This window comes from Lynx rufus, unplaced genomic scaffold (genome assembly GCF_022079265.1).
Source record: "Lynx rufus isolate CCGP_SWC_20201006 ecotype Redwood Valley unplaced genomic scaffold, mLynRuf1.p SCAF_7, whole genome shotgun sequence".
Lineage (NCBI taxonomy): Eukaryota > Metazoa > Chordata > Mammalia > Carnivora > Felidae > Lynx > Lynx rufus.
In genome coordinates, this window is record NW_025814889.1 from 28,854,720 (window position 1) to 28,877,341 (window position 22,622).

Genomic DNA, 22,622 nt, shown 5'->3' on the forward strand with positions numbered 1-22,622 from the left:
ACAAAAAAATTAAAAGCTATAGTAAGAACAAACTAGTTCCATCAGAGTCAGACCACATCTAAGACCAGCCTCACAATTACTGACTTAACTTGATGAATAAATCTTACAACAGAGCTTTAGACCAAAAATTTACCAATTTACAATTTCACTTAAAATTAGACTTCTCCAGGGTACCTGGGTGGCTCAGTCAGTTAAGCAAACAACTTCAGCTCAGGTCATAATCTCCCAGTTCATGGGTTCAAGCCCTGCATCAAGCTCTGTGCTGACAGCTTGAAGCCTGAAGCCTGCTTCAGATTCTGTGTCTCCCTCTCGCTCTGTCCCTCCCCCACTCGTTCCATCTCTCTCTCTCTCTCTCAAAAATAAATAAAACATTTAAAAAAAATTTTTTTACTTAGACTTATCCAAATACATTCAAGTTTTGATTTCATGCAATTGCTTTTAATTTTATTTCACTTTACATGACAAACTGGCATAAACTAATCTCAAAATAAAGTTGGATAAGGAGGAAAAAAATCAAATCACTGACACACAATCTTTTTCAGGCCAATGCTCCATGCAAACAAGTGTGTATATTTAAACACTTAAGACACCAAAGTGCATGAATGAAGGCAAAGATTTGTCAGCTAGTTTTTAAATATTAGAGGTTAATAAACAAGTTTTAAAGAACAAGAGTTAGCAGCTAACATTCCAGTGACACCTTTCCTCATATTCCCACTATTACCTGAAAACTTATCACAAATAAGCCAAATGAGTACAATTAGAAAACAAAGTTGGTCTAGTAAAAGAAATATCACTGGGTAAGTAAATCCTTTCTACCCTATGCATTATCAATAGAGAAGACCAAAAAAAACTTTTCCACACTTGAGGCAGCTCTAGTCCCACAAAGGTACGAGAACTATGGAAACCATAAGGCCAACCTTTATGAACTCTACAAGTTATTACACTATTCTCCACCTCATTAAGTCAGGATGGAACCTATTCTAATAACAAAGCAAAATGAACAATGCCTAACTCCTACAAAGATTTTAATTAAAATCTGCAATATTTTTGTTATGGTAGTACAAGTGCTCCATCATTCTACTTTTCATCTTACCCTTATCTGCTCAGTGGAGCTGCTGCTAAGTTCATCACCAGATTCAGAATCCTGATGTACTCTTTCTGAGCTTTCTCCTGCTGAATCACAAGACTGTTCCTGGGAGAAGCTAGTTTTCTCTATGTCCAAGAACTCCGGGCCGGGAAAGTGACCAAATAAGCGCGTCCTATTCTGGCCAGAAACTTTAGGAGAATGTGAATCACTGTTAAACTTTCCATTATTATGGGTCAGGTCCAGGCTTAGGTTCACAGTCTGACATGGATTATAGTTGGGTCCAAAATTCTGATTGGCATCACGAATAAGACCTGTTCCTTGAACAGACGATGATGGCTTTCCGAAGCTCGAAAGCTCAGGCAATTTGTTCACATTTTCTGTTGACCTCTGAAGATGGAGACTCTGTATCATTTTCATAGAATTATTTGGCAGTCCAACTGCCTGTTTAACAGGCGGCATGAGAGCTTTACGGGTGACCTCCTTGACATACTGAGCTGGCACATAAAATGCTTTGGAGTTCTCATCTGGTTTGACTTGCCACCAGTCGTCATTGGTCTTTTTCACCAAGATGTATCGTTCCCCTTGTTTTATCACGATCTTTCTGTCCTTAGCTTCATATTCATAATCATATTCCACTTCAATATACACTTGTCCTGGAATAGTCTTCCCACTTCTGTCAGCCATTTTTATTCAGTAATGTTCACCTCTCAAACAGGATGGTATGCCACATTATGGCTTTATGCCTTGTTGGATTAATACAGCTATTTTTATTTAAATGGAAGAAGAGAATAAAGAAAAAGTTAACACAGCCTGGATTTTTAATATTTATCCAAAAGCATCATATAATCAAGGTATTTAAAGAATACTACCAGGGCACCTGGGTGGCTCAGTCGGTTACACGTTCGACTCTTGACTTCGGCTGAGGTCATGATCTCACGGTTCATGAGCTGACAGACTGTGCTGACAGCACAGAGCCTGCTTGGGATTCTCTCCCTCTCCCTCTCTCTGCCCCCTACCCTGCTAACATGGGAGTGCACTCTTTCCTTCTCAAAATAAACAGTTTTAAAAAATATTACCTTCACCCTCCAAAAAGTAAACGTGTCTAATATCATATGTATTTTCCTACATTAAAAACATTCATTCTAACTGTAATCTACATTTTCCAGTCATTTATAAGCAAAACCAAACCAATTATTGGAACAGTAAATATCCTAACCAGCCAGACAGAAAAAAATAATAATAAATAAGAGGTGAGAATTTTCCTTCTTTTCATGACTACCTAAAACCTCCTTCACTTTCTTAGAAAGGCTCACTAATAATAACAAATACATCTTAGGCACTTACCAAGAGCCAAGAACTGAGCTAGGTTCACTTATCTAAGTCCTTCTTTGAAGCTGGAACTGAATTTCAGTAACCCTGTACTATTTTCTAAAATGGTCAAGAGTATTAATGTGCTTTAAAAAATTATCCAATTATATGAGTTTCGTCTAACATAAATGGATAAAAAGGAGAACACTGTTATTTCCAGACAAAGTACGCACATGAAGAAAACAAAACTCCTAGTTTACTTTGTTTCCATGTTGTACCTCAGGAGGGCCACAATCCTTGTCAGGCTGAATCCCACAAATGGAAATAAATAACCAGTCTTATAATTTTTTTTTTTGAGAGACAGAGAGCAGGAGCTGGTAGGGTGGGTGGGAAGGGGGGGGGGGGTGGGAGAGGGAAAGACTCTTAAGCAGGCTCCATGCATAGCACAAAACCCGAAGTGGGGCTCCATTCCATGACTCTGGGATCATGACCTGAGCCAAAAATCGAGTCAGACTGAGCCTGTCCAGGTGCTCCCGATCTTTTTATTTATAAATGTTAAAAATTCTTACCCCCTCTACCACTCAAAGTCTGTTGCAGAATGAGTTCTAACTTGGCTTGAGAAATCTAGGGATTCACTTTTATTTCTATATCAATTCCAAAATACTTTAGTACTTCATAGAATACAGTATTCAAGCTTCAAAGTGATCATAGCATCTCGATATTACTACAACTCAATTCAAGTACCAACTGCTGTAGGATGAACTGTGTTCCCCAAAAAAGGTATGTTTAAGTCATAAACCCAGGACCTATGAATGTGACCTTATTTGGAAATAGGATCTTTGCAGATGTAATCAATTTAAGATGAGGTTATATGTCATTAGGGTAGGACCAAAATCCAATGACTGGTGTTTTTATAAGGAGAGGGGGATCTGGAGGCAGAGAAAGGAAACACATAGAGGAAACACTACTGGAAGTCAGAGGCAGAAAATGGAGTGAAGCAGCTATAAGCAAGGAACCCCAAGGACACCCAGCAGCTACCAGAAGGTAGAGGCAAAGAAAGAGTCTCTGCTAAAGCCTTCACAAATGGAGGACAACCCTGCCTTTATTTGGGACATCTAGCCTCCAGAACTGGGAGAGAATAAGTTTCTATTGTTTTAAGCCACCCAGTGTGTGGCACTTTGTTATTGCAGCCCTAGGAAACTAATATTAACCCAAGGCTCAAGGATCCTAAGGCAAAGCTAAGCAATTCTGAATACCGAGATACACCACAAATGTGTAAACCTAAGGTCCCATGATAACCTACCAATTCTCTTCAGCACCCAAATGCTGGGCATAGTATTACTGGGTGCTGTATGTACAGTAACAATCATTTCCTTGAGGACATTTTTCTTCTCTGTAATAGATAAAGCCCATAAGTCCAGATGATAAATTAGTGACACAACTTCAGTAACTAAAACTTTTACTTTCTGGACAAAGTACTTGGATAACAAATTTAATAATATTTTGAAAAAGATTAAAAATAAAAAACTTACCTTAAAGGAAGAAATAAATATCCAGTATTTCATTTAAACCTATAAAAAAATAATAAAGTTCATTAACTTTAACCAGGATTGCTTTAAGAAGGCTAATAATATTGTTCATGATTTAGAATAGCTGCGATGTGTTGCTCATATTTTTATAACAGCCCTATGAAACAGTACAATTTTATATCTCAAGACTGTTCCGCACCACCCTCCAAATGTGGACAAATACAAGGTATGCTTCACCACTGCCCCTCCTACTTCACTTTCACATGGTTTCAATTTCATTTCTGCCCCTTATTTTTTATTCTAACAAATATCTTTTAAAATTTTTAATAATATGAAAGCAGCCTTTGTAAAATTGTTAAAATGACAGAACTGGCTTTCAAGTTTATTGTACTGAATGGATAAAGAGAATGACAACAAACACTCCAAGCTATTGGGAGTCCTAACATGTTTCCCCACAGATTACTTACTAATTATAAATAGACGAATACACCTTTACAACAGAGAAATCTGGCAGTCATGAGCTTAACCAAGTGATCAAATGCAGTAACACCAACAGTGGGACAACCTTGATGATATATGCCTCCTAATGTGATGTACACAATGTTGCCTAAGTTGCATTCTTGTCAAAAACATGTTAAATCTTGTTAATTGTTAAGAAACAATTAATTCCAAAGTATAAGACATTCTATTAGATAACAGACCTGAACTCTTCAAGAAATACAATTTCATGGAAAAATGAATAAGGGAGGAAGAGTCTTCTAGATCAAAAGAGATTATTGGACCACAACAACAAAATCCACTTGGTATTTTAGTAGGTACCTAAAACTTACAACATGCAAAATCTACTTTCTATCTCTATCCCACCCGAGCCCCACCAGATCTGCATGGTCTTTCCAATAGCGGTAAATAGAAAGTCTAACCTTCCAAATGTTCAGCCTTTACTTTCATGCGTTACCAGGACATTAGTATGTGCTTTAATCCTTTTACCTACATAAAAGTTTTTCACTACAACTTTTTAAAATTCCACACTGAAATACTTCTCCTCAGGTGATTTTTTTTTTCTTTTGCTTTCCAGGAAGTAATAAAGTAACTTAAGCAACACCTCTAAGCTCATACATACCATAAGCAGTCAGGTATTTATCCACAGCAATGAAGAAAAGGAAAGTATGAAGAATAACAAGAAAACTGTATGTCACGCTAGTAGGAGAGAGGCTGGGCAGTGGGGACCAACAATAGGTTAAAAGCCAATCCATGCTCAGTCCCTTTCACTGCCAGGCTTTATGACTACACCCTGCCCTGTGACTACAAAGATAAATATGAAGGAGAAGTTAGAGAGAAAGATGAAGTAGTCAGTTCACTATGTTCAACAAGAGACATGCAATCTAAAGTTTAAAAAAAAAATGAGACTGGGAGGACAAAGAAGATGGAGAAGTAGCCAAAAGACTTCTACATAGAAAAAGAAATTGGATATCAAGGCAGACAACATGAACAGGAGTAGACACATGGGATAAGAATAGGGGAAATGGAGCTGACATAGTTTTCTAGTTATAATACTGGGGTGGTGAGGTGGGGAATGAAACTGGGAAGCCCCTAAGAGAGACTATTAAAATTATAAACCTCTAGAAAGTCACATAGCAGGAATTATGTATCACAACCCAAGGTCTAGGAAAAGTTACATAAAATAAAAAAGAGGAAAGCCTTATTTTAAGTTATGGATTCAGAGAAAATTAAAATAATTATGGGGTAGCTCTAAAAACTGAGATCTAAGTGAAAATTATCTGCAAGTATATTATATTGCCTAATTTTATTTAAAAACATAAGCTATATTAAAACAAACATTTATCTTTTTCTCTACTCTCCAAACTTGTGGATTCTTCTCTTTAGATAGGTTAAGCACTGTTTATCCTGCTATTTTATCCTCTCAAGTATTTTGATTAAAATCTTACTCATCCAACTATAATGCTCTGAGCACAGCTCTCCTCGAACTGAAATACATTCTGTACTCATCACCACACTCCCCCATCCACACTCATCACACACACACCTTAAAACTAAGTACCCAACCACCAATATATATAAAGTTTTTGCGTATCTACTGACCCAGTACCAACCACTGCTTTACTCGGCAGTTTCAACACCACCCATGTAGGCTTTCCATGACTCTTACCAGTTTTCTAACTCATGTTTCAACAAGAACAGATATACACAACTCCTTACATCTTTTACTTCTCTTCTTCCACGTCAGCTTCAGAACTTTCTACCATGCTATTTTAAAATCTAATAGCCTCCTCCTTTCTGTCTGCCTTTTTTTTTCCCCCTCATTTTCTTTCCCACGGCAAATTACACAGCTCAGCACATGTTATCTTCCTCCCCCAGGACATCTGTTTTAATCAACTACATCTCTCAGCATGGTATCTTTACTAGGTATATCAAAAAAGTAAACAAATGAACACAATCTTAAGAGAAATACAGTAAATGCATCCATAATTAATGAGTCTATAATTTTAGGGGGATGAGTCTACAATTTAAATCTAATACATATATGTACAATGAGTATAGCAATTGTAATGCCATGAGCAACAAAATATTAATATAGCCTCATGTGCATAAATATTAACCAACTTTGGAGCACCTGGGTGGCTCAGTCGGTTAAGCATCTGACTTTGGCTCATGTCATGATCTCGCGGTTCATGAGTTTGAGCCCCACGTCAGGCTGTGTGCTGACAGCTCAGAGCCTGGAGCCCTCTTCTGATTCAAAGTGTCTCCCTCTCTCTGCCCCTCCTCTGCACACGCTCTGTCTCTCTCTCATTCTATCAAAAAGAAACAAACATTAAAAAAAAAAAAATAGAAACCAGGGGCGCCTGAGTGGCTCAGTCGGTTAAGCGTCCTACTTCCACTCAGGTCATGATCTTATGGTTTGTGAGTTCAAGCCCTGCGTCGGGCTCTGTGCTGACAGCTGAGAGCCTGGAGCCTGCTTCAGATTCTGTGTCTCCCTCGCTCTCTGCCCCTCCCCCACTCATGCTCTGTCTCTCTGTCTCAGAAACAAATAAACATTTAAAAAAATTAAAAAAAAAAAGAAACATTTAAAAATATAAGTAAATATTAACCAACTTAAAAAGTACAATTTAGGCCACTTTTTTTGACATGAAGCCCTCCACATAGTTTTAAAAGTACTTGTTTAAAATGAATAATGCCCCTAAAAAATTAAAAATAAATAAAATGAACAATTCGTAAACAGGCCTCTACTGAAGAAATCAGTTAAACATAATGAGCACAATAAAATAGTTAAGAACAATTCCAGCATTAAGTTCTAGCATAAAGAATTATACCAGCAAATAATTTTTTAAATTGTACACTTGCACAGCAAAAAATCATAGGCCACTTATCAGGCACTTAGAGTTTTTCACAATGCATGACACCTGTTTTCTAATAATAAAAACGTGTAGGATGTAAGACATTTCTTTAGGCCTAAAGAAGAGAAGAAAAATATAGTGATTAATATTATCAACTACATTGGCCATGAAGAAATAGCAAAAACAGGGACAGAAGAAGGATACAGGAAATATTTGGGTAACTGGAAAGCAGGAGAGAACACAAACATAGAGTAGTAAAAGAAATTTAAAAACTGAGATTTAAATCTGAAACAAAAATGAGGAAACAACAAAGCATTTGAGGAAGCAAGCATTTTTTACTAAAAATTACATTTGTCGGGGCGCCTGGGTGGCGCAGTCGGTTAAGCGTCCGACTTCAGCCAGGTCACGATCTTGCAGTCCGTGAGTTCGAGCCCCGCGTCGGGCTCTGGGCTGATGGCTCAGAGCCTGGAGCCTGTTTCCGATTCTGTGTCTCCCTCTCTCTCTGCCCCTCCCCCGTTCATGCTCTGTCTCTCTCTGTCCCAAAAATAAATAAACGTTGAAAAAAAAAATTTAAAATAAAAAAAAAAAATTACATTTGCATAGGGTATTTTAGAATGATTCGTGCCATAAAGTCTTAGTCAGAAATAAGGGTGGACGTAATAACTTCTTGGATTGTTACAAGAATGGAGAAAATACTCTAATTTAAAAGGGAAGAAATATGATATTGGGGTTTACAATGAGTTTTAGTTATACAACCAAATATACAATCCATGAAAGAAAAAAATAGGAGTTTATTAAAATTAAGAACTCCTTTGTGGCAGACACTGCGAAAAGAATGAAAACACAAACCACACACAAGGAGAAAATATTTTCAAAATACATACGTGATTAAGGACTAGTGTCCAAAATATACAAAGAATTCTTAAAAGTCAATAAAAAGAACCTAACATTTTAAATGGAAAAAGAATCTGAAAAGACAAATCATGAAAAAAACCAGACAAATGACAAATAAGCACATGAAAAAGTGCTCATCATGCCATTAGGGAATTACAAATTAAAACAAGACACCACAGCACACCTCTTACAATAGCTACAATCCAAAAAAAGCTGACAACACAAGAGCTAGTGAGGATGTAGAGCAACAGGAACTTTCATTCACTGCTGGTAGGAATGCAAAATGGTTCAGCTACTTTGAAGACAGCTTAGCAGTTTCTTACAAAGCTAAACATAGTCTTGCCATACGATCTAGCAATCACACTCCAAGGTATTTACCCAAATAAGTTGAAACCTTATGTCCACAAAAAGTCCTGCAGGCAAATGTTTACAGCAGCTTTATGTATCACTGCCAAAACCCGGAAGCAACAAAGAAATCCTTCAATAGGACAAAGGATAAACCAACTATGTGTGAGACATCCACACAATGGAATATTCTTCAGTGATAAAAATAAGGTATCAAGCTAAGAAAAGATACAAACTAATCTTAAATATATTTGGCAAAGCGAAAGAGGCCAGTCTGAAAATGCTACACACTGAATGACTTCAATTATATCACGTTCTGGGAAAGTCAAAACCATACAGACAGTAATTGCCAGGGACGGGAGGAGGAGACGGAGGGTTCCACAAGCGAAGCACAGGGGATTCTTTTAGGTCAATAAAACTATTTTGTATGATACTGTAATGGTGGGTGTAAGACAATGTACACGTCAAAAGCCATTAATCTTTATAACACAAATAATGAACTTTAATGTATGCAAATTTTAAAAATTCATTTAGGCAGTTGGGGGAATGCCAGGATTTCCCAGGAAAGCAGATTAAGACAAGATAGTCTAATAGTATGACAAATGCATGGAACAACCTCACTGAATGGACGGAGGGTGGAAGAGGATGCTGATCTAACTTATTTTGAAAATAAGTGAAGTTTGTAAGAATATAGGCAAAGGAACTGAACATAAATACTGTATTCTAGCTTGATAAAAAACACATCCCACGGGGGTACAAGTCAAAAATTCTGATACAGCCATATTTGTGTATCGTAACGAAATAATTAATTAAATGGAATATGGATGATAGGAACCAGGTTTCTCAGTGATGGAGTGGAAATTTATAATCATGGGGAAAAGACTAGAATTATCCATGGATTAAACTTGGAAACATCAATACGAACTCATTTTTAGCTTACTACAGATAAAATAACAAAGGTGATTCTGTAATGGACAGAAAACACGAATAGACACTTTTCCAAAGAAGACATCCAGATGGCAAACAGACACATGAAAAGATGCTCAACATCACTCATCATCAGGGAAACAGAGATCAAAACCACAATGAGATACCACCTCACATCCATCAAATGGCTAAAATTAACAACTCAGGAAACAACAGATGTTGGCAAGGATGTGGAGAAAGGGGAACCCTCTTGCACTGTTGGTGGGAATGCAAACTGGTGTAGCCACACAGTGTAGAGGTTCCTCACAAAATTAAAAATAGTATTAACCTACAACCCAGCAACCGCACTAGAAATTTATCCAAAGGATACAAAAATGCTGATTCAATGGGGCTCATGAACCCCAATGTTTATAGCAGTGCTATCAACAATAGCCAAATTATGGAAAGAGCCCAAATGTCCATCAACTGATGAATGGATAAAGAAGATGCGGTTTATACATACAATGGAATACTACTTGGTGATAAAAAAAGAACGAAACCTTACCATTTGCAACAATGTGGATGAACTGGAGGGTATTAGGCTAAGCAAAATAAATCAATCAATATCATATGATTTCACTCATATGTGAAACTTAACAGATGATCGTAGAGGACAGGTAGGAAAAGTAAGATAAAAACAGAGAGGGAGGCAAACCGTAAGAGACTCTTAAATACAGAGAACAAACTGAGGGTTGATGGGGGTGGAGAAAATGGGTGAGGGGCATTAAGGAGGACACTTGTTGGGATGAGCACTGGGTGTTGTATGTAAGTGATGAATCGCTGGAATCTACTCCTGAAGCCAAGACTACACTGTTATGTTAGCTAATATGAGAATAAATAAACTAAAATAATAAAAATAAATAAACAGAACAATAACAACAAAAATAAAGGTGATTTCATAAAGAAATACTACAGATATGTATCTATATATTGCTTAGTATACACATTTTGCTGTCAGTAAAAATGATACCTAACAGCAACAAGTACACCTAACATCCAGATATGGTTTCTAATACCATTCTCCAAATAAAGGAAACAAGGCTCTTTGGAGAGATGACTGATTCAAGGACTGGGGCAGAAAATATACAAGATGAGCCCCAAGCTCCTTGTAGTGCCATAGTGACCCTTGCCCCTCTGGATTTTAAGGACTATATTTACTTTTTTTTAAGGACTATCTAGTCCTTAGATTTAAATGCTTACCATTTTTTTAATGCTTATTATTAAACTACTGTCTTCTTAAACTATAATTCAAAGTGATATGGCGCACATTTCATATTCATATTAAAATATCTTAGGGGGGGCCTGGGTGGCTCAGTAGGTTAAGTGTCCAAATTCATGTCAGGTCATGATCTCACAGTTCGTTGAGTTCGAGCCCCACATTGGGCTCTCTGCTGTCAGCACAGAGCCTGCTTTAGATCCTCTGTCTCCCTCTCTCTCTGCCCCTCCCCCACTCATGGAGCTCTCTCTCAAAAATAAAAATAAAAAAAAAATCTTACATTATGCTGCCCCACATTTGAATAATTTAAATAAAAACTCACATTTCTGTAATTCTTTACTTTTACACTCTGCATTTATGGAGAATCACAGTGCCTGTTTTTCTCAACAAAATATAAATTACAATTACTTAAGAGGCAGTAGGGTTCAAAATCATTCTAAAATAATCTCTTATACATGGAGAGTAAATACTGATCCAGCTGATATATGACAGAGCAGAAAGTGAGGAGCATACTGTATTAAAAATTTCACACACTCAGTACTTCAGTAAACCATCCTGATCAAGCCCTTTCAAACCAAAAAGGATTAAACTAGAATTTAATCCTTTCAGATCCATTTGCACACACCAGAAGACAGCCTATAAGGTTAAAAAAAACAAACTGAGACCTAGTAAAAAGTCTAAGGATCAAAAAATTTTCTTGAGCCAATAGGTTAACTTCCTTTTCCTTCAGATTCTATTTCATAAGCTACCTATATGGATACTGGCTCCATGTTAACCTTTAAAACCACCCTTCTACAATAATCAATTCTGCTTCTGTATTTTTCAGCTTTCTTATTACTTCTTTCTGAATGCACTCCAAACAATGGATTCTTCCTTCTATACCCTCAACACCTGAGTCCCATATTTTAATTTCTTATTAAGAAATTTCTATAATAACCATTTTTAATTAAAAAAAAAGAAAGTAACCTTTTTTACAGGTCACATAAATTTGATCTTGCCTTGGTGGCATCAAACCTGTCCCCCCTTATAGTAACAACACCTTGATTTTCCTTTGGGGAAGCATCCATGCTCATGATCTCAGTCCATATCATTACACAAGTTGTCATATATTAATAAGAATATCAGGGCACCAGGGTGGCTCAGTCAATTTAAGTGTCCAACTCTTACTTTCTACTCAGGTCATGATCTCGTGGTTTGTGAGATCCAGCCACAAGTTGGGCTCTGTGCTGACAGCACGGAGCCTGCTTCAGGTTCTCTTTCTCCCTCTCTCTGCTCCTCCCTTGTTCACTCTCCCTCACTCTCTCGCTTTCTCTCAAAATAAACTTAAAAAAAGAAAAGAAAATCATAACCTTGGTCTTTATAAATTTTAATAGGATTTCTAATCCTCTAATAATTTACTCTAGAAGAAAAACTTCATTCACTTCACAATTCTATTGGTTACCTCGGTATTAACCACCCTCTCCCCCAACCCATTCAGATATTCCTCCAAAACTATACACATTACCCTCTTAAAATCTTTGAAATGACTATTTACATTCAACTACTTTCAAATGTTTACCAAATCCTGTGCTTTAAAAAAATATACAATCTACAAAACAAAGGCAAATACAAGAATAGTGATTATTAACATCTGGCCATTGCAAAGCTCTAGTCAGACCTCAGTAACTTTTCAAAAAAGAAAAAACTATTCTGTTTAATGCTTACATTATACCAACCTACTCCAAATTAACATCATGATAAGAGCCATTGTTGGCAAAGGACTTGAATAGATATTTTTCCAAAGAAGAGAACACAAGTGGCCAATAACAAGGAAAGATGGGGCGCCTGGGTGGTGTAGTCGGTTAAGCTCCCAACTTCAACTCAGGTCATGATCTCACAGTTTGTGATTTCAAGGCCCACATCAGGCCCTGCACTGACAGCTCTGAGCCTGGAGCCTACTTCAGATTCTGTGTCTCCCTCTCCCTCTGCCCCTCCCCGGCTAACACTCTGTCTCTGTCTCTGTCTCTCAAAAATAAATGTTTAAAAAAAAAAAAAAAGAACATGGAAAGATGCTCAACATCACTAATCATTAGGGAAATGGAAATCAAACCACAACAACCAAAAAAACCCCAAAATAACAAGTGCTGGTGAGGATGTGGAGAAATTGCAATTCTTTGCACTGCTCGTAGAAGTGCAAAACAGTAGCAGCACCGGGGTAAACAGTATGGTGGTTTTTTAAAACATCCCAGCAATTCCACTTCTGGGTATATATCCAAAAGCAGGGACTTGTAAACATATATGTACACCCATGTTAACAGCAGCACTAATCACAGTAGCCAAAAGATGGAAAGAAAAACCAAATGTCTGTGGACAGATAAATGCCTAAACAAAATGTGGTACATACATAAAATACTACTGTGTATATATTACCACAATAGTCATTGCAGAATACAATTTAAATCACCTTACACCTGCCTACCCCCAAACCACAAAAGTCACTAAAATCCTCACATAGCTTTTACAGATACGCTTTCAAAGTAAATTTTAAAAGGCAAAAACACATTCAAACTTTTAGAAAACTGAAAGTAGCACTTATGTGGCATACAAATGATGAATTATTACTACTACCAATCCCTCAGATTGAAAAAAGAAAGCACACTATGATTCTTAATTTTTATTCAGATTTAAATTATGTTACAAAACATTGAAAATCCAAACATGCAAATTAAACCAAAACAAGATTATTACTACACACCAACCACAATAAAGTTATTTTCAAAAATTAGACAATACAAAATGCTGATAAGTCTACCAACTGAATCCGACACACAGTGCTAATGGAAATACTAAAAACAGTGCAGCCAGTTCAGTAATTTCCTATAAACAAAGATTTTCTGCAGCCTGAAACAAATTGTTCCTGGGCCATGAAACAAATCTCAATAAATTTCAAAGGACTAAAATCATACTAAGTATATTCTCTAACAAATGAATTGAGTTATAAATTAACAAAAACTTAGCTGCAAATTTGTTGTTGGAATCTAAACAACACACTTCTAAATAACTCAGAAGTCAAAGAAGAAATCAAACAGGAAATCTAAACTGAATAAAAATGAAAACATGACATCTCAAAACTTTTGGGATGCAGCTAAAGTAGTGCTCAGAGAAAATTTATAGCACTAAATGGCCATATTAGAAACGAAAAAAGTCTCAAATCAATGATGTACACTTCCCCTCTGAGAAACTACAAGATGAACATCAAGCAAATTAAACAGCAAATAGGCAGAAGATATCACATGATAAAGATCAGAGCAGAAATCACTGAGAGAGAAAACAGAAAAGTGTTAGATGAAATCAGAAGATGGTTCTTAAAGATCAGTAGTACTAATAACCCTCTAGTCAAATTGATCCAGAACACAAGGGGGAAAACCATGAATTACCAATATCAGGCATTCAGACAGGGAACACAACTACAGCTTTAAAGGCATCAAAAGTAAGATAATACTATGAACAACTTTAACCCAATAAATCCAACAACTTAGATGAACCAGACAAATTTCCTGAAAGACAAATTGCCAAGGCTCGATAACCTAAAAAGCCCTGTATCTGTTAAATAAATTGACATCTCTTTAAAAATCTTCCCACAAAGTCCTAGCCCAGATGGCTTCACTAGAGAATTTTACCAAAAATATAAGGAAGATAATACCAATTCTACACAAACCTTTTGAAGAAAATTGCAACAGAGAAAAAACATCCCAATTCATTCTATCAGGTCAACATTATCCTCATACCAAAACCAGACAAAGACATTGTAAGAAAAACTAAAGACCTAACATCCCTCATGAACATACATACAAACTTATCTCCAAGAAAGGACTCACATTTAAATATATACAGAACTATTCAAGTCAATAAGACAACCCAATAAAAACTCTGAGTGCCTGGGTGGCTCAGGAGGTTAGGTGTCCAACTCTTGATCTCAGCTCAGATCATAATCTCACAGTTCACAGGTTTGAGCCCCACATCACGCTCTGCGCTGACAGTGTGGAGCTTGCTTGGGATTCTCTCTCTCTCTCTCTCTCTCTCTCTCTCTCTCTGTCCCTCCCACACACACTCACTCTCACCCTCTGTCCCCCAACTCTCTCAAAATAAATAAACAAAAAAAAGACAACCCAATAAAAAATAGGTAGAAGATATACTTATCCAAAGAGGATCTACAGATGGTAAATAAGTCCATGAGAAGATGCCCAACATCTTTGGTTATTAGGGAAATGCAAATTAAAGTCACAAAGAAATAATACTACACATTTATTAGAATGACTAATATTTAAAAGACTGACCATATACCACTGTTTTCTGGAATGCGGAGCAACCAGAACTCAACACTGCTGGTGGACCTGTAAAATGGTAAAATGTGGAAATAGTCTGAGAGGTTCTTAAAAATTTAAATATATATCTACCATATGACCCAGGGATTCTACTGCTAGGTATTTACCCAAGAGAAATGAAAGCAGGTGTCCACACAAAGACCTGTGTGTAAATGTTCACAGCAGCTTTATTTGTAACAGCCCCAAACTGGAAACAATCCAAATGTCCATCAAGAGGTGAATGGATAGGGGCGCCTGGGTGGCTCAGTCAGCTGGACTTTGGCACAGGTCATGATCTCGCAGTTTGCGGGTTCGAGCCCTGCATCCGGCTCTGTGCTGACAGCTCAGAGCCTGGAGCCTGCTTCAAATTCTGTGACTTCCCCTCTCTCTCTGCCCATCCCCCACTCGCACTCTGTCCCCTCAAAAATAAACAAACATTAAAAAAAAATGGTGAATGGATAAATTGTGGTATATCCACACAATGGGATATCACTTAGCAACAAAAAGGAACGAACTACTAATACATACAACAAACTGGATCTCACAATAATTTTGCTGAGTGAAAAAAAATCCAGACAAGAAAGACTGCATACTATATGGGTCCGTCTACATAAAATTCTAGAAAATGGAAATGAATCTAAAGCCCCAGAAAACAAATCAATATTGACCAGAGAACAAGGGAATGAACTATCCTGAGCTCAAGAAAATTTGGGGGTGGGGGGGGTGGGGAGGAGATTAACATGCTCTTTATAGTGGTGATGGTTTCACAGCTTATATATATACATCCATATATATATATACACACACACACATATACACATACATCAAAACTCATTAAGTTACACATTTAAAATATATGCAGTTTATTAGACAGCAATTATACCTCAATAAACCTGTTAAAAAACCCTCTAATAATACAAATTTAAAGCACCAAATACTACTTTCTCCTATACTACAATGACTTTAAGTATATATAAAGGATATCTTGCATGGTAAGAATACTAGCAACTGGAATTTTCATTCACTGCTAATGGGAATGCAAAATGGTACAGACACTCTGGAAAACATTTTGTCAGTTTCTCATAAAGTATACATTTACCATATGATCTAGCCATTCCTTTTCAATACCTCTAGGTATTTACCCAAGAAAAGTGAAACCATAAGTCCATACAAAGGCCTTACATCAACATTCATAACAGCTTTATTCATAAAGTGCCAGAAACTGGAAACAACTCAAAGGCCTATCAACTGGGGCACCTGGGTGGCTCCGTCGGTTAAGCATCTGACTTCAGCCTAGGTCATGATCTCACAGTTCGTGAGTTTGGAGCCTGCTTCAGATCCTGTTGTGTCCTTCTCTCTCTGCCCCACCTCCATTCACACTCTGTCTCTCGCTCTCGCTCTCTCTCAAAAATAAACATTTAAAAAATTTAAAAAAAAAGGCCTATCAACTAATGAAACCCTAGACTAACTGTGGTACATCCATGTGTAAAATAGGAAAGAATGGAAACCTTAAGAGATCCTGGGAAGGGAGGAGGAGTGGAGGGGGATGGGCAAAATGGGTGAAGGGGACTGGGAGATACAAGCTTCTAATTATGGAATGAATAGGTCATGGGATTAAAAGGCAAAGCACGACGAATATAGTCAATGCTACAGTAATAGTGTTGTATGGTGACAGATGGTAGCTACGCTTGTGGGTGAGCAGAGTATAACATATAACTTTTCAAAACACTATGTTGTACACCTGAACCTAATGTAACATTGTGCGTCAACTATACTCAAACTTTGAGACATCCTTGTGAAAATGGAAAGAGAAAATGTGAAAAAGTACTTAAACTATAAAGCTTGATACAGACCATCACATTAATCACTGTTCACTAAAGGAAACAAAGTGGTGAAAGAAAAGAACCCACGAATCATACTGTATGTAGCCTTCTACATCTGGCTTATTTCACTTAGAACAATGCTTTTGAGATTCATCCATGTAGTTGCATGTATCTATAGTTCACTTCTACTGTTAAATATTATTATATGTTAATGTATACAAAACTGATTTTTTTAAACAAACCAGTAATATATAGCAAAATAGTGGTAATTTTCAACAAACTTTTTTTTTTAATTTTTTTTCCAATGTTTTTATTTATTTTTGGGACAGAGAGAGACAGAGCATGAACGGGGGAGGGGCAGAGAGAGAGGGAGACACAGAATCGGAAACAGGCTCCAGGCTCCGAGCCATCAGCCCCGAGCCCGACGCGGGGCTCGAACTCACGGACCGCGAGATCGTGACCTGGCTGAAGTTGGACGCTTAACCGACTGCGCCACCCAGGCGCCCCTCAACAAACTTTTAAAGCTACCACTCTAACGTAAAATGTATTCTAAATTCTCCTGTGGCAAAAAAGCACAGAAATCAAGGTTAGAGGTCTGAAATTTAGATCTAGGATTTGCCATTTATGAGCACCTTAACTTACCTGTAAAACAGACAATACAAACCTCAAAAGATCCTTGTGAGAATGGAAAGAGAAAAAAGCACTCTGTCAACTATAAGGCATGATACAGAGTATCCACACTAAACACTTATTCAAAAATGCAAAAGTTGCGGGGTGCCTGGGTGGCTCAGTCGGTTAAGTGTCTGACTCTTGATTTTGGATCAGGTCGTGATCTCACAGCTCATGGGTTTTGAGCCCCCTGCAGGGCTCTGCTCTGACAGCGAGAAGCCTGTTTGGGATTCATCCTCTTTTTCTCTCTCTCTCTCTCCCTCCCTCCCTCCCCCACTCATGTTCTCTATCTCAAAAATAAATAAACATTTAATAAAAACTTTTTTAGATGAGTTCTACATTTACAGAATTATTGCAAAGATAAACAGAGAGTTCCCATATACCCTGTATACAGTCTCCTCTACCTTTAACATCTTATATATGTATGTATGGTACATTTGTCACTGACACAATAACCATGCTCTGTTCAGATTTCCTTAGTTTTCCCCTAATGGACTTCTTCTGCTCTAGAATTCCATTCAGAATACCACATATACATTTTGTGATCATATCCTGTAGCTTTTTTCTTTTTTAAGATATTTTTAATGTTTAGTTTTGAGGGAGTGAGAGAGACAGAGCATGAGCAGGGAAGGAGCAGAGAGAGAAGGGCAGAGACAGAGGGAGACACAGAACTCAAAGCAGGCTCCAGGCTCTGAGCAGTCAGCACACAGCCAGACGCAGGGCTCGAACCCATGAACTGTGAGATCATGACCTGAACAGAAGTCAGACACTTAACCTACCGAGCCACCCAGGCGCCCCATATCCTGTAGCTTTTAAAACACAAGTTACTGGGGAGCCTGGGTGGCTAAGTTGGTTGGGCATCTGACTCTGGCTCAGGTTGTGATCATGATAAGATTATGGTTTAAATGGTTCATGGGATCGAGTACCATGTTGAGCTCTGTCCTGACAGCTGGGAGCCAGAAGAAGCCTGCTTTGAATCCTGTGTCTCCCTCTCTCTCTGCCCCTCCCCTCCCTCAAAAATAAGTAATAAACATTAAAAAAAAATTTTTTTAAACACAAGTTACTGAAACCCAGACAATATAATGAGAGCAGTATGAGGTGAGGCCCCCAAATCTGCATTCCTAATGCAGTTCCCAAAGGATGCTGATGGGGCTAATGTAAAAATACACTTAGAAGAGCAGTGGTCTAGGTTCTAGACTCCAGAAGTGATGTCCAATGCAGGAGCCACTAGCCAAATGTGGCTACTGAGCACTTTAAGTGTGGCTAATCTAAATTGAGGTGTGCTGGATGTGTAAAATACACATAAGATTTGAACACTTAGTCTGAAAAAAAGAATCATGTGGATTACATGATATGGTAAAATTTATTTCACTTGGGTTCTCCCCTTTTTTTTTAACTTTTTATCATGTGACTACTAAAAGCTTTAAAATTACACAGGTGAGGTGCGCCTGACTGGCTGGCTCAGCTGCAGCAGCATGAAACTTCTGATCTCGTGGTTGTGAGTTCAAGACCCATGTTGGGTGTAGAGATTACTTACATAAAAAATTACATTACATTAAATACACAGGTGACTGGTATTACATTTCTTTTGGACAATAGTTTGTGTGGCCTGGGCAGAAGAGCAGCAAGGGTATCTATCACCTGGGGGATTGTGAGAAGTTCAGGTGATCCCCATGCACATTAAAGTTTGAGAAACACTAATTATCAACAAGGGAGGGGTGCTTAGAGATGTCAGCATTTGGCAGTTTGGTTCAAATAAAAAGCTAATGAACTGCAAACTGAAACTGCAAAATATTTAAGTCAATGAAAGTAAATGGAAAATGGCTGAATCACAGCAAAGCCGTCCACAATTGAGGATGTATCATACTTAGACCAGTTAACAACAGAAGAAAAGAAAAACCACAAAGATAGTGGCCCAATGGGTTCCTCAAAAGAGAGAGATTTGAAAAGCATGATTTGAAGTAAAATGATGGTATGTGATAATCATACCTTTTCAGGTATGATTCAATCCACAAAACACTGCATATTTGCAATTAAAACTAAAAATGTTAAATATGAGATAAAATAAAAGTTTAATTTCACTTTTCTCTCCCACTATTAGAAAACTGTAATGCCCATTTGGGCCAGATTCACCTTAAGTTACCTTTTCTTAGTACCAATTTTCTCAGATAAGCAAAATATTGGTACTGCCACTTATACCTCACTATATTCACTGCTTTATTTCAATCAATTTAAACATTTTATTACCCTCTTTTTCTCAGGAATGTCAACTTCATAACTTCAAGTACTTAAGTTTGTAAAGCCCACTGTCTATCCACCTATTTACAAAAAAAAAAAGCACCCAACAGATACTTTCTAATTAATGAAATGAAAACCAAGTGATTAACTGCAAATAATACGCTATTTTTCTACAGCATTTATAGTACACGTTTTCACTTGTGCCTCACAACTAGTACAGTAAGTAAAAAATAAAAATATGTAAGTTATTGTCTATATATGAATAACCTTTACAAATGGCATTATATCAAGAATTAGTGCGTTAGCAATCTTTTCCAACTTTCATGGTGGATAAAGTTGAACAGAATCCTATCAACAAATCCTGGACATACACATACACAAACACATAATCTGTTCATTACACTTCATTTTTTCCCCCAAGCACAAACCCCTCCAGAGCCGCGGAGCTACATGCAACCGCGGGTCCCACATGTGCATCGGGCTTGTCTGGCTCTTCACGGTGCACTGCTCAGGGTTAAAATTTCACAGCCTGCTTTTAGGCACTTCTCTGGGCTCCCAAATCCCTATTTTGAAACCTTTCCAAGCCATTTCAAAACAGAGAAAAAGAGAAAAATACTAGCACCAGCAGCCAGAATGTCTACTCAGACAAGAAAATGTACAGAAAGATGACCCATTCTGTAACACACCCTTCTACAGACCAGGGAAGGAACACTGGATATGGACAAATAAATAACAGCTCTAGGCCACCATTTCCCAACTTTTCAGTAGGAAACAGGCGTGGCCAGGGGCTAGATACTTTTTAACAACCTTCCACTGTAACACAGTCTTCCGAGGTCTCACCTTCAGAAGGGGTGGCAGAATCTGAACCAGAAGCCGAGTGACTCCTCGCTTGCTGCTCCTTCCTCCACATTTCCTCCCCTTTGGAATATGTGCATAAATGCTCAATAAAATCTGCTCATAGGTCATAATTAACCATAAAACAATTCGAGCGTTAGGTGCCTTTACCCATAATAAACACTTCACTTGGAACGGCATTAGAACTTTCCTAAAGGTATGCTTTAAACATTTTGCTTTAGCCTTTGCAAATGCATTTATAACCGCTGCTGCAGTCGAAGGAAAACATCGCAAGCCTCTAAAACTGAAGGCCGTTGAGTTTTTCTGTAATGCTGACCCTGCGGACATTTCTTCTCAGAGGGTCTGCCGTAACTTAAGATCCAACACTTAAAGGACAGCCATTCTTGGAAGACAATCAACTGCGTTGAAACGGCAGGAGGGCAGCACGCTCATAAGGAGCATTTTTTTTTTTTTTTAAATTCAAGGACTTTGAGGAGATTGCTCCCAGAAGAGCTAAAGTAGCAAGTGTCCATTCAACAGGGGCGGAGCACCTCTAAAGACTGCGGAGACCAAAGTGCCCAGTTTAAGGTCAGCAGTCGAGGGGAGGCCCCAGGTGGGCTGCCTGGATGGGCGGAGGTTTGCACACCCCACAGCAATTAGAGAGCGGGCACACGCAGCTGCAGAAGGCGAGGAAGGAGGGCGGCACCAGCCTGCCTCTTACACACACAGACACACACACACACACACACCCCGACGCCCTCCTTCCTAGGGGCGGGGCGGGCGGGCGCTGCCCTCACACAGGAAGTCAGGAAACCCGGGGGGCAGAGGAGCCACAACTTTAGAGCCATTTAAACCCTCTCGCCCACGTCAGCCAATGGGCTGGCCACGGCCCCCCTGCCCCCCGCGCCAACCTCGCGCCCCGCGCCGCGCCCCCTCCGCGACGCTCCCGACCGCACCTCGCGCTCACCTCGGCGCCGACGCGCCTCCCGCACACACCTCCCCCTAACTCCGCCGCCCTCGGCGGGCACAGCCCCGGCCGCGGACGCCTTTGTGCAGCACCTCACCAACCTGCCCTCCGTCCGCGGGAACCTGTGCCCCCCACCTTACCGAGAGGACGGCGGCCTCGCGGGAGGCAGCTCCCTCTTGTACTAGCACGGGGTCTGCAGGACGCCTAGGCGAGCCCGAAGGGCGCTCACACCGCGGCGGCCGCGGCCAGCCCGTCCCCGCAGGCTGGTCTCCGAGGGAGGGTAAGTTCCAGGGCACGTCGGAGCGCGCCGGCGCGGGGGCGGGGCGGGGCTGGCGGCTCACGTGACGGCAGGGGGCGGGGCGGGGCTCACGTGACGACCCGGGCGGGCGCCGGGTGAATCGGCTGAGGTGGATCCGGGAGGAGGGGGGCGGTCCGAGGGACTGGCTGAGGGACTCGGGCTGGCGAGGTTGTTGTCTGCCAAGTGGGCGTAAGCACTTTGTAAACATGAAGTGGGAAACGTTGAGAGAAAACGCTCGGGAGAAAACGAGGGAAGGGCGAACGGGAAACGGAGCGAGCACTAGGGTGACAGGAATGGAGCCCAGGGAAAGACAGCGGGGCGGTGGGCCCTGCCCGCTCCCTTTCTCGGCCCACTGGCCTGCTGGGAGCTGCTGCCAGGCTTAGGTCAGTCGTCCACCGCCCCGGAAATCCCTCGGGGAGACTCGGAAAAAGTGCCACCAGCTACCTCCTGGGGACGAAATGGAACACTGGAGACAGTGAGTCCATTTACTGGGTCCATGAGGAGCTGTCCTTCGCTGGGGCCACCAGGGCAGATTGCTGCACCAGCTGTGCACACACACTCAGGGCTGAAGAGGGCCCTGGGGACCCGAGAACGGCCGCTCCGTGGTCAGGCTGCTGCAAAGCAGCATGACCCCTCGTTCAGCATTCAGCTGAATGCTGAAGCAGCCCAATGGCTGTCCATGGGGCCAGCTGTGTGCAAGCCCCGGGGCCACAGTGTCATTGGCCAAAGTCATCACTGCTTGCAGCGTTTGC

General features: G+C 39.6%; 1 protein-coding gene across 5 annotated transcripts in view; it reads right to left on the bottom strand.

Annotated features, from left to right (window-relative positions):
- Positions 1–21,850, bottom strand: part of ARHGAP12 (Rho GTPase activating protein 12) — a 122,435-nt gene extending 100,585 nt beyond the window's left edge. For 3 of the 5 annotated variants that reach the window (XM_047065200.1, XM_047065199.1, XM_047065198.1), the window contains exons 1-3: positions 21,713–21,848; positions 3,928–3,966; positions 1,094–1,848 (exon numbers count right to left, since the gene is read on the bottom strand). In XM_047065200.1, the coding sequence (XP_046921156.1) occupies positions 1,094–1,771 (678 nt within the window). In that variant the 5' untranslated portion in view covers positions 1,772–1,848; positions 3,928–3,966; positions 21,713–21,848. Of the gene's footprint in view, positions 1–1,093; positions 1,849–3,927; positions 3,967–21,712 lie in introns of all 5 variants that reach the window. The other 2 variants (XM_047065202.1, XM_047065203.1) reach the window with 2 other exon arrangements.
- Positions 21,851–22,622: the final 772 nt, after the last annotated feature.